Source organism: Lipophrys pholis, assembly GCF_963383615.2.
Source record: "Lipophrys pholis genome assembly, chromosome: 7".
Classification (NCBI taxonomy): domain Eukaryota; kingdom Metazoa; phylum Chordata; class Actinopteri; order Blenniiformes; family Blenniidae; genus Lipophrys; species Lipophrys pholis.
The window spans coordinates 5,759,769-5,773,208 of record NC_137638.1 but is presented as its reverse complement, the minus strand read 5'-3'; the positions used below and the strand labels follow the sequence as shown (position 1 = coordinate 5,773,208).

At 41.1% G+C, this 13,440-nt stretch overlaps 1 protein-coding gene across 1 annotated transcript in view; it reads left to right on the top strand.

The window, feature by feature from the left end:
* whrnb (whirlin b) overlaps positions 1–13,440 on the top strand; it is a gene marked incomplete at both ends in the record, with an annotated part of 69,011 nt that overhangs the window by 36,825 nt on the left and 18,746 nt on the right. Inside the window, one exon of the mRNA XM_080466525.1 lies at positions 11,629–11,984. Coding sequence (XP_080322651.1) covers positions 11,629–11,984 — 356 coding nt within the window. The remainder of the gene's footprint in view (positions 1–11,628; positions 11,985–13,440) is intronic.

Here is a 13,440-nt window from a genome sequence, read left to right as displayed (position 1 = left end):
ATACTACATCGTCATGGGATCGCTGCACATCTCTCAGGCCCCGTTTACACGACGTTTTCAAGTAAAAACGGAAAACTTTTGTTGTGTTTTGGCTCGGGGCCACTGAAAACGCAGCTTTTTAAAAACAACATCTTCATGGAAACGGGGGTAAACACAACTTTTCTGAGACACTACCACTCCACAAAAACAATGCGTTCTCACTTGAAAAGTTGTGGAAATGTTGCTTTAGATATGACAGCAGCATCCCAAGCGTTGACGAGGCTGGTGTTGAATTACAAAACTTGCCATGAGGAAGATGTGGGCATCCATTCAAATAAATTCACCCGTGTGTCTTCACGTTCCACTCCGGAGGACGCCATTGTTGTTATTGTTCATCTGCTCGTGCATGTAGAAGAAGCATGGGAGCAGTTTTCAGTGACTCCAAGCTGCGTTGTCGTGTAAACGGACAACAAAAACTCAACAAAGGTTTTGCTGTTTTCACTTGAAAACGTTGTGTAAACGGGGCCTCAATCTGGGTTTGAATCTGGGCTTGTGTCTTCCGTGTGGAGTTTGCATGTTCTCCCTGTGTCTGTAGATGGGATTATGTGACTTTCTGATTCTGGATTAGATTGAAACCTTGTCCATGTGTTAGTTAGTATAGTCTGCCTCCCCAATGTTTCCATTCTGTGTTTTGGGTCGTTTTTACACCTAAACCAAGGATGAAACTTTTTGCTCTTATCAAGTGGAAAGCAGCAAAATAACCTCGGCCACAGTTTGAAAGTCCGTCCTTCAACACTCCTGAATTCAGCACGGCTGGAAAACTAGTAGATCCATCACCCAGAATGATCTGAGCTGAACGTCAGATTACTCATTTATATTTGTGCAACACAGTGACAGCTGCTGTTGGCCATTCATTACTTTAAAAGAGTGACACAGTCAGCCTGATCCATTAGAAAGTGATATAAATCTGCTCCAAATCCATTCAATTAGAGGCTGTTTTCTAACCTTGGAGGGTGGCCGCGGCCATGCCAGATCAGGAATAAAGAGACAAATCAAATTTGAATCCGAAGCTGCTCCACAGACTCCGTGTTAGAGTTCAGCTTTGTTTGACTTCTACCTCAGAGGACAGATCTCCTTCAGCTGTTATAGCCATGTTTTTCTCTGTCTGTGTGTGTGATCTCTAATTAGTGTCAGCCTCTCCGCTGCCGGAGGGTTGAGCCACAGATTTGTCTGTCACGTCCAGTGTGGTGAAATATGTGTTTGGCAGGCTGCAGTGTTCTTCCATGAGCAGAGCGTCAGAGGACGAGCATGAGCCAACACAGGACTAATATTCAGGAGAGTACAGCCGAGTGACTCCGATGAATCGCAGCACACAAACATCCCAGGAGGGTTTATTTCAAGCATTGCGAGAGGGAAACACTGGCTGGAAGCCTGAAAGTGCTCGTATTTGTCAATGCAGACATTGTTAACAGCTCTACAATAATAGCTTGATGCTTGAAAGTGTCACTACAATTCCAAAAGTTGCAACAGAAATGAAAAAAAAAAAGAAAATCATACATAAGCTGCAAAATATACAAATGAGTTGAGTGCAAAAGCTGCAATGTAAATGCAAAAGCTACAACACAGATGCAAAAGTTGAGCCACAAATCCAATCGATGCAACAGGTGCATGCTAAAGTTGAACTCAAAATGCAAAAGCTGCAATACAGATTTTCCAACAAAAAATAAAAAGCAAAAACTGAAAAGGTGCAAATGTCATCCGTAAATACAAAGTTTGCAAGAAAAATGTGTACCACATTTCCAAAACATCCAAAATAAATCTGAAAGCTGCAACAAAATCATGCAAATCTCAACATAGATGCAAAAGTTAATCCACAAATCCAAAAGATGCAACACAAATGCAGTTGTTGCAAGAAAAAAATGACATGCAAGCACACAAAAGCTACAAAAATCATCAACAAATGCAAAGATCCACAACGTAAAATTTAAAAAGTGCACCACAACTTGAATGCAAAAGTTGCATCATTTGCATTTTTTGTTCAGCCTTTGAGTCTGTGGTTTGGACTTGTGTGTTTTTGTTGCAACAGTAAATTAAAAAAGCTGTACCTCCGAGACAAAACAGCAAAACAAAATGCAAGAGTTGCCACACAATGCAAATGAACAGAGATGAAACCGAGATGCAAAAGTTGCAAACCAGAAGTCAAACGTCACAGAACTGCAAAAGTTGCCCCCTGAACTAAAAGCAGAAATGAAACACGATGCAAATGAACCAACAGAGATGCAACAGTCGGTTGCATGTCTGCCACTTTAAACACGTTACCATGAAATCTCAGTCTTCATCCTGCATGAAGAATAAACATTGGCAAGAAGCTTTTATTCTGGAATATAATCTCGGAAGCAAACTGTCAAACTAATAACTTAAAAAAAAACTCTGCCTTGTTAATTATTGCCTTTAATTAAATTCAGATACATTTTAGAACTTTTTTACTGTGACAAGCTTTTTTAGACGTTATGTATTTACATTATTTAGCAAACTTTCATCAACAAATTGCTTTTTAATAGCCTCATTTTTCTCAGTTTATTGTTTCCTGGCGTTTGTTTGAAGCTCTTTTGACTCTGTCTGCATTAATGAACCTGCTCTGCTCGCTTGTTTCCCGGTGACACCTTGTGAACTATTTCGAGCAGCATTCGCAGAGATTAAGTGGCTGGTGCCAAATTATGTGCAATATGTGTAAAACTAATGACAGACGTCTGCTAGCAGTAACTCAAATGAATAAAAGTTGGATTTTTTTTTTTTACATGTTTTTAGAGGAATTCTGCAATGTGGATCATTCATTTATCCAAAAAGGCACCCATAGGTTTAAATGTTGTTTTTATGTTCATGTTTTCTCTGCTGCTGTTATTTATGATCGAGGAAACGTTCGAACGTTAAAGATAAGTTGGAGTTCTACTGTCACTGGCAGTCCACCATCGACTTTGTTTTCTCCTTGAGTTTAAATATAGATGACATATGTATAGAGACATGAGAATGTACACAGCTGTATAGATTATAATCTTTCGTCTTACGATCCTTGACCTCTCCAACCGCAGATTCAAAGACGAATCTTGAGCCAAGCTGATGAGGAAACCTTCTCAGACTGGTTGATGTTCTTCTTTCATCTTTGAACAGTCGGTGTTCATCTGTTTTAGGCAAAGTGGCACATTTGAAACAAAACTTTGTCCAAAGCGTAACTTAATGTCCCCGGATAAATGAAAATATCCGTCATGGTGTGAGGGACTGTCAGAACCTGGAACACCTGGAAAGCATCCAAACTTTGTTAATCTTATATCCTTCAAAAAGTTCTAAGTGCTTGTTGGGCCCCTTTTTAATAAATACCACTGCTGCCATCAGATCTGGTGTTTCTGTATCTGTTCCTCAACATCATGTCTGTAATTTGCATACATCGGATACTTGGTCCTGTAACTTTACAGCACATCACTGCTTTACTTGGTGGTATTAAAACTGACTTCATGTCTTGATGTCCTCCCTACTCTCCTTTTCAATAGTGTCTTTGACTCTGTTGGGCCCTGTGTTGTGGAAGTGATTAATATCTCCCTAAACGATGGCTCGGTTCCCAGCTTCTTTTGTGAGCCACGAATAAGAAAAGCCTCATTTGAATCAATCACTTCCAAACAGCGACGGACCAATATCCAAATTACCTTTTATGTCAAAGAGGTTCATATATTCTTGGGAGAAAACCAATGAGGTGGATGGTTTCCAGCCTGGTTTTTATACTTTACTTTAATTTTACTTTACTTAAAGTTTGTTGTAACATTTTGATGGCAGCAGATTCTGGAGATTATTCGTTTCTGGTTGTACCGGATCTCTTTTCTGCCTTTAAAATTGTGCGTCATAGTGTTATTATTACCAAACTTTAGTCTCTGCTACTATTTATCATCTCTATTGTGACATCAGATATATTATTCTGTCAAAGTTTCTGAATCTTCTGAATTAATAAATTAGCAAGTTTTTAAAAGATTCCCTGATAGAACTCAAACACAGATTTACCAAATTCCTTCAGTCAAACATTGAGAAAACTGAAACTTCGATGATCGCTCCGGACTCGGTGATCCCAGTTTTATTGTGTCTTATTGAGAAGTAATACTTTTTATTGTGTTTTCCTGTGAAGCACTTGTTGGTTTTTAATCTTTGAGACGTGGTAAATAAATAAAATGTATTCAACCTCTTACTACTTTCAGGTTTGTCTATACCAGTGTCACTTTGTCACGGACTTCCCGTCCGTTCCGGTCGGTGCGTTCAGTCTGTATGGTCACATAAACTGTGCTGCACGCAGTCGAGCCTCGCGCAAAGCAGTGGACGATATTTACGTCGCGCGGATGCATAAAGTTTGAATTCGCCTCGATGAGGAGCTCCACTCCAACAAATGACCCTTGCAGGATTATCGCTGAAGGAACAGGAAGTAATTTGTGACAGTTGTTGTGTTTTGTCCAGTACTCTGATTGGCAAGCATGGTTTTCTTCTTCTCTTTACAGCGCCACCTACAGGTCTGGCAGGCTCATAGTAGCTGGCGGTTTGTGTAGATGAAAATTGTTTTGAAAACCATCTGGTGCGAAGGGTGTTATTGTTGAAAACGTTAAGGGGGAAATACCTGTTTCCGTATATACCTGGCTATGTGTGAACGTGGCCTCAATCTTAACGTACACATCATGAAAACCTGCGATAGATTGTTAGAGACGGTTTGTTGGAGGATGAACAAAAAAAAAACCCTGGATGTATTTTTATTAAAACTCCTCACGCTCGCTCTCTGTGACCACCTGGAGGTCCACAAACTGCCCCTGTCGCTGAAAATAGCAGTTTGCCCTCTCGCTGATGTGAAAAGGACACACACGCACGCACGCACGCACACACACACACACACACACACACGCACACGCACACGCACACAGACACTTTACTTCGCACTTCATCATGAATGATCAATGAAATGCAGCCTGTCGATCATCTCTGCAGGAGGAGGTGTGAGCAGAACAGCGACGGGAGGATGAACGGCCTCCTCCGCAGCCATAAAGCCGTCACCGCCGTCGTATTTCACCACGTCGTTTGTGCGGAGGCTAATTTTAGCACGCGAGTGGCGAACGGACGGCGTTGCACACACACGTTTGTGAATAGTCACGTAAACGGAGGCTCTTGTTATCTCCCGACGTCTCAGCGGTGGATTTTTAGTGAAGCTGCTTCTGCTTCATCACGTTGGTGTGAGAAGGAGCGAGGGAGGAGGAGGAGGAGGAGGGAAGTCAATAAGTAATTTGTGGTGTAATACAGTGAGAGCAGCTTTTTCTGCTGCGATCAGCACTCCCTCTGCGCTATCTGCACTCTCACACACACTTCATTTATTACGTCCACGAAGTCTGCTTCACGCACCGATCCCACACGACTAAGTGAGCAACCGAATCAGGCTGAATTTAATTAGACTCCATCACCGGATCCTCTCTCAACGGGAACGAAAACAAGGCTGTTAGTGATGTGAAATTAAAAAGCTTGACTCTTAGCTAAGAGCTTGACTTCACAATAAATAGGGAAGAGTGGAAACTCTTTGGTTTAATGAAGCACTCGTACAATTTAACTCAGAAAAGGTGGCTATATGAGTCAGGAGGAGCTCTAAGGAGGTGGCAGATTCACCAACAGCTTCGTGGTGGGGCAGATTTTTACAGGAGGGACTGGAAGTAAAGTCTTTTAGGCTCTGTTTACACATTTTCCATTTAAAACGGGAAACTTTCCTTCCGTTTTGGGGTTCGTTTACACAACAGCGATGCTCAGAGTCACTGAAAACACAACTTTATGAAAACACTCCGTCTCCGTGGAAACGTGGCAACTTCACTGAAACGTTGCTACTGCGCATGCACACCACGGCTGTAGTAAATAGTAGTTCTGCACATGCTCAGTCGCTGGACAATAACAATGTTTCCTCCATTGTCACGACTCCCAGTTCAGGTTCTCCTGGGACTTGGTTGTTTTATAGTCGACAGACACCGTAATAACAATCCAACTTGGTCGTCTGTCCATACAAACATCAATGTACTCCCATTGTTAATGTTTAAAGTGTTTTGTTCTCTGCTGCATGTTTGGGTGGTTTCAGAGGACTGTCCGCAAAATTTTGAAAATGTGACATTTTCCAAAGGACAAAACATGATGTTCACAGTTTGTGTGTGTGCGTGCGTGCGTGCGTGCGTGCGTGCGTGCGTGCGTGCGTGCGTGCGTGCCCGAAATATTTCTTCATCATCAAAACTGGAGACTAACTTCCGATTTTGAATTTTGATTTGATTTAATGCCAGTATCCATTCATCCATCTTCTATACCTCTTAATCTTGTGCAGAATGAGCCTTAAACCTAAAGATTATTTTTTTACCCATTTTCCACCAAATTAAAAAAAAGCCCAAAACCCATCATGGCTTAGAAACGTTTTGTTTTGTTATATTCACCAAAAATGTATTTAAAATGTTACTAAAATATCAACAGTTCTTAAAATAAGAATCAAAACGGGTAAAATTCTAAAATACCTCAATTGCTAAACTGCTAAAAAGGCTATAACTAAAACATTACACTAATACCAGCAGTTCTTGATTTTACCCATTAAATTTCTGTTTTTGTTTTTGCCTTTTTATCTTTTTAAGCCATTTTAGCAGTTTTATCTTCTTAAAGCTTCATTTTTTTTGGTAGTTTTGCTCTTTTAACAAGTTTCTTAAAATGTTCTTTTACTTAATTTAGCCTCGTCAGTCATTTCAACCATGTCAGCCGATTTTTGCATTTTTGCTATTTTAGCAAACTATCCTCTCACTGTTGTCTCCTAACAGCTTCCCGTAAACCTGAGCTGCATCATGTTTGTATTTAAAAAGAAAGTCAATGTGATGTTTAATCTCCCCGTTGACTCACAGATGCTTAAATTTACACTTAAAACTGGACATAAAAACCACAGTTGGATGACTGTAACCTTTGTGTTATTGCAGTTCATCCTCAACGTGGGTGAATCATAAGACACAGTCATTATAATGGCCCGTTTCACATCTCAGAGGCTTCAGATGTGACTTGGATCACATCCAAAGGGAATAAAAAGCTCAGCTGTGCACATTAGCCGCTCTGACATGCTGACTGGCGTTAAACCGGATTCTGTTTGAGGGAGGAATCATGAATATCCTCTCTGGGGATCATGAATATCCATAACTTTTATCCTGTCACTCATTAGAGCTGCTTTTAGCCTCTAATGAATGCATAAAAAAAATCAGGTGGGAGGCATCATCAGGGGCCACACAGCATGATCTGGCCTCAGGTGGACCAGATCAGTAAAGTGGCAGCATAAAAACCTTTAATTACTTTAACTTTTTAAAAAACCGGAACCCACTGTCATTTTCAAGGAAGTGCAGTCTCAAGATTATTCCTTTTTTCTTATTGCTTTCTTCTACAAATAAGAAGAACAAACATGTCCTCTTATTAGGGTCCTATAATAACATGTCTTATGTTAAAGACATGTTACTGGAAAAGCCCCCTGAGTGTTTCCCAAAGTGAGGACTGCAGCCCACTGGTGGCCCCTGAAGGTACTGCACATCGGCCATGAGCGGAAAATGATCATTTAAGTTTTGTGCGTAACTTTGAAATTACAAAACATATGTATTGATCCAGATTTAAATGTACTATTCGTTTTTGTTTTGTTAATATCTGAACTACACTGCATCCGTTATTTCATGACGTTAGTTTCCCTTTGGAAGGCGATCCCGCCAATGATCTGAATTACAGGTTAACTATCTGACGTCTTTGAGAGTTTAGACTCTTTAAAATCTCATGTAATCACATAAATGAAATAATGCTGACAAACTGTCAATGAAGCTGCCGATGACTGAGGGTTCCAGCTGTGCTTTGCTGTGATTGGTTCATAGAGGGGAGTGGGTGGAGCCTGCGCCTATGTATGTGTCTGTGTGTGTGTGTGTGTGTGTGTGTGTGTGTGTGTGTGTGTGTGTGTGTGTGTGTCCTGCAGACATGCCACAAAGTGGAAAAGTTGCAATGACCTTGGATTCCTGCTCACTTTAAAATCCGGGGTCTGAGGTTGTGTTGGAGGAAGAAACACCCCTGAGCCTGGATTTAGAACCCTATAATGACAACAGAAACCAACTTCCACTTCCAACCGTCCTCTCCTTCAAGCAAAACTTCACTTTCCCCACAGATGAAATGATAGCTTGCGCTGAAGTTGCAGAGGGTGCCTGGACTTCTATCGTCTTCCCACGTAAACAAGTTGCTAAAGGCTCTTTTAGAACGTACACTATAATCAAAGCGTCCATTACGAACAACGTTTCCATGACTGTCTTTGCACGTCTCCACATCCTGGACGTAATGCGTCCACTGGGGGGCAGCTCTGAGTCAATAGTCCTTGACAGCAGTTTTTATGGCAACAGAGTAGAAAAAGTTTTGTTGTTGTATATTTATGTAATTTTTTATTTATAATATATATTTTTTTTAATGTAGTGAATATATATTTCTGATTTAGACCTCACTTCCTCAGCTTCTTGTTCCGGTTCTAGAGGCCTTTGTTCTTTGTTCTCTAGTTTTTCTCTGTAAAAGTCTCTTTAGATGACTGTTTGTGGCGCCGTAGAAATAAAATTGAATTGAATATTAATGAGAGATATTGAACCTCTTGCTGTCACGTTGAGTTTTGTCACGAGATTCGATTATATCAGAGGAGATTAGATTGGATTAGATAAAACTTGAATGAATCCCTTTGTTAGGATACCTCAGGCAGATCGTGGTTCTTGAAGCAGCACAGCAACTACAGAAACAATCGTGAATTAAAAACAGGAAACAAAACCAAACTTAAATGTGCATCAAATACATATTTGCACGACAGTCCAATGGTGGAGCGCAATGCTCTGTCTAATGCCATTGTCATATAAAGTTTTTGATTAACAATCCTTAAAATATTCCACCATGTTTCTTTTTCTTCGTGTCTCAATCAGTCAATCGATGGTCACACTGCCCCTCATGGTTACTGCTGGTACTGCTCGGATGGACAGGACAAAGTACTTGAAGGATTTTGGGGGGAAAAACCCTCATTAAACGTGAACATTTTCTGCATTTTCTGGACTTTTTTGTAATGAAACTGAAAGACACTGTGGGAGTTGTCACATTTCTCAGTTGTATTTTTAAAAATCTTCCGTACTCGTGCTGCCCAAGTGAGATCCAAGCAAGCTGTATGTGGCCTCTGAACTACAAGAGCTCAGGGGATGGTACAAAGAATTCTGTTATAAAAGGCTTCACTCTGTCTGTGTGAAACCTGACAGACAGTGTAATACCTGCTGACTGAGCGGGGTTTGAGTTATCGACTGTCCGTCTGAACGAGACGCTGGCGGTGAAGTTTTCAGATGTTGAGTTTTAATGCTTTAATCAGCAGAAATAATCTGTCCAACCACAAAAACAGGAAAAAGCAAAACCTCCAAACACAACTCAATATGACAGAAAGGAAGATATGCTGGAGGTGAAAAATTAACGTGCTTTTAAGTAACTTTATTTGGAAGACAGATGGAACTCAGTTCAAACTCATTATGCTATACCCTCTATAATCTGAATGTCAGCTGAATTTACGTCAGTTAGTGGGAGGAAGATGCTCTGTAATCTACATGTTAGAATTTCATGAAAGAAACAGACCTTCAGACAGCTCTTATAAAGGAAAGCGAAATGCTATTTAACCATGCTACTGCTAATCACAGCTTCCCTGGATGCAGGCTAAAGCTACTTACAGTGGGCCATTTTTTGTTTAGTTAATTAGATTAATGATGCACTCCTCATCTAGTAATCAGGATCTCAGTATAGCAGTACCAGTAGCAAACAACATTACTTTCGTTATAGGATTCCTGAATGTGAAAAGTTTTATGACGACCGTGAGGTGGAGGAGGATGCAGGATGTCGTTCATCCTCTCAGCGTCGTGCTAACAGGCTCTCTGACTGCTGCCTCAGCACCACAGGACCTCCTCTAATGTGGACAAATAGCCTGTTCAGACCCAAGACGAGGCAACATCAGGAGGGTCAATGCAGGAGGGTCAACACTTAATATCAATAGCGGGGACAGAGGGGGCCGATAACTGGAGCCCATCTGTTGAATGTCACACAGTGTGCCGCTGGTAGCAAACATCTCACGGCTCCCAGCATTCATCTGTTTCTCCTCAGAAAGTCAATTGCCTCCATCAGCAGGAGCGACTCCTACATCTCACTTAACCGTGAGTCAGGGCTGCTCACAAGTGATGAGTCTTTAATAACAATACCTCTGGATCCAGAATAACACAAGCACAGTTCTCTGAGTCACCTGCTATCATTTATTTTTTTATTTGATGAGAACAAAACCTTGTTGTGCTAATTCCTCCTCTGATCACATCACAACCGTTTTAACACGTCCATTGATAATTATATAACAATGTGGTCATTTTTCAGTCTTTTTGATGCTTTAGCTCTTTTTTTTTTTTTTTCTAGGTCAAGCAGACTTCAGCCTCAGGTGTTTCTCCTTAAATCAGATCATTGGAAAATGTGTTATTCCCCTAATTTATTTATGGTAGCTTTAGTTCTTTGTCAGCACTAACTGATGTTTCATGTTTATTAGCAATTATGCATCTGCACAAATTAGCTGATCATTTAAAAGTGTGAAATCTCTGTAATTTAACTGGTATTAGTTTTGGTGACATGTTAGCTGTTGTTATTCATTTGTTAGCATTTCTGTCAGCAGAAGTTGGGCAGGCATTAGTTTTAGCGACATGTTGGAACCAGCTGTTGTTCATTGTTTGCTAGCTTTCCTGTTTGCATCAGGTTGAGAACTTTGGGCGTATCTTATTGAAAAGTTTGTATTTCCTCTTATTTAAGTAGCGTTAACGTCCGCTCTACGTTATCTGTTTGTTAGCATTTCTGATGCAGCTAACTACAGTGAAATAGATGCTAATGAATATTTTCAGAAGTCACGTTAAAAACATGATAACTCAATATTTTTTGAATTTGTGTGCCTCCAGATGAATTTTGACAAATTAATATTTTGTAAAATTTTATGTTTCCTGAAACTAAATTAGCTTTGTATTAGAACCAGCATAACATCACTGTTCTAACATCTTTGTACACAATCGGGGCAATTGTACAAATTACATGATTATGTAATGCAATTAACATTTGCTTTACCACCATGTCAGCACAACCTGGTATTACTAGTTTCATTGCGTTTCGAATTTTTGTGAGTAAGGGCTGTCAGGGATTCATGTAAAACCCATTTCATTGGTTGCTAGGAAATGCTGTATATTGAGTATATTAAGAACAGGGCCTTAGATCTGTGTTAGTCGCAGCGTGGGTTACTTATTTGTTAGCAGAAGTTTGAATTCAGCCACAACTCCACAAACCAGTAAAATCATTAAAAAGTTTGTATCTCCTGTAATTTATTTGTCTTATTTAGCGTCAGCTTCATGTTAGTACAAGCTGATTTGACTTGATTTTGACCAACTCGGCTCATTATTTAATTATTTGACAATCATTCGAACATGAACTGAGGATTTCGTTTAATATTTTGAGAACCTACAGAGTTGAACATGTAAAGACTTGGCTCCTACTTTGCACTCAGTAGGGGGCTCTGCTCGGTTGCAGGTGGGGGACCAGATGCTGGAGGTGAACGGTCAGAGCTTCATCACCATCTCCCACGACGAGGCCGTCCACATCCTCAAGACGGGGCGCCACCTGCTGGTCAAAGTGAGGGACGTGGGCCGCCTGCCCCACGCTCGCACCGTGGTGGACGAGACCAAATGGCTCTGCAGTCCAATGATAGCCGAGACAAATGCTACGACCAACCCCAACGCTGCTCCTGCTGCTGCCTTGAACCACGCCAATGTCAGCACCGGTATCAACCCCCCCACAGGCCACCCGGCGGGCCACCCTGCAGTCCACCCTGCGGTCCACCCCGCGGTCCAACCCGCGGTCCACCCCAGTGTCGGCTGCAGCACCAGGTGAGCACATGACTCTGAAAGAATTTTTAAAAGTAAATACTAGAACTAAGAACCTGGAGCAGAAATGCCTTTTGATTTTTTTACCATTTGCATATCGAGATATACTTCTTTGCATCTCTGCTCTACGGGAACAATCAGATGTAGCCTTCCTGTCCCAATTTGCCCCAAAGATAAAAGAGATTGTTGTTATCTGAAATAATTTGCAAATAATTTTTTACCGGTGCTGGTTCGACACGATTGAATTTGAAGTTTCTTTTACAGACAGAACCAGAGACATTTACTGTAATCTAAAGGCCGATTCATACTCCATAAGAACAAGAAGAAAGTTCGGCACTGCGGGGTCCTGCCAAACAAAATGACGTCCATGGACATATGCTCCTAACAATGGGAGTACATGAACATTCGTATTGACAGACGACCAAGTTGGATTGTTATTATTGTGGCACTAAACTATAAAACTACCAAGTCCCAGGAGAATGTGTACTTGGAGTAATGATGCTCTGGAGGCCGCTATTGTTGTTGACGTCCATCTAGTCGCGCATGTGCGGACGAAATATTTTACTAAATGGTGTGCATGCACAGGAGCTGAAAAGTTTAATTTCCCACTGTTTCCATGGAGACGGAGCAAGAGCACTTTGAAAAATGGCTCCCAAGGCGGAACTTTTTGAAACAGTTATGTTGTCAGTGGCTCCGAGCTCCGTTATTGAGTAAACAGACACCGTAACGCTACGAAAGTTTTCCGTTTTCACTCCGTCTTTTCCCTCGTGTCTTCCTCCACCAACATATCCAACTGATCGCTCTGATGTAGCAAAGGTCTAAAGGAGGCAGAACCCTCGTCTGAAAGCTCCTGTTATGGACTCGCTGTGTTATCTTCCCATAATGTGATGAGAGTGTTTCTTCGGGGGATCGTGTTGGACAGCTCTGCTGTGATTCTTTCCTCCTTTCCATCTGCCGCTGCGACCTGACGGAGAGTTTTCTGGGGGAGGACGTTCAGCAGCCAGCTGCCGCCTCCGAAATCAGATGCTCTCGGCTTCATTACACTCCTGTTGCTCAGGGGCTTTTCCTCTTCGTGCTGCCTCAGGCAAGCCTGAAGGGGTTTTTAATGCGCTACAGGCAGAAGAAATGAGGAGGAGCGGAGGAACTGATGCTGAAGCTTCTCTGATTCAAAGTCTACACTGGAGGAAAACCGGGGGACAGGATCACAATAAAACCACAAAAAAAAGTCTAATAGTGCATCAAAAACAATCGGAATCAAACTTTTTCATAAGATTAAGAAATTAGTTTACAGTGTTGCTGTCAATTAGCGGCACTAATTGTAAACATAATATATAAAAAAATTTTGGGAAAAAAATCCTCCAAAACATAAAGAAATAGTAAATACAAGCATTTAGTTGTAGTAGTCGTATAATTTACGAGTGTATGATTGAAGCTTAGCGTTTTCTTGGTGTTCACAGCT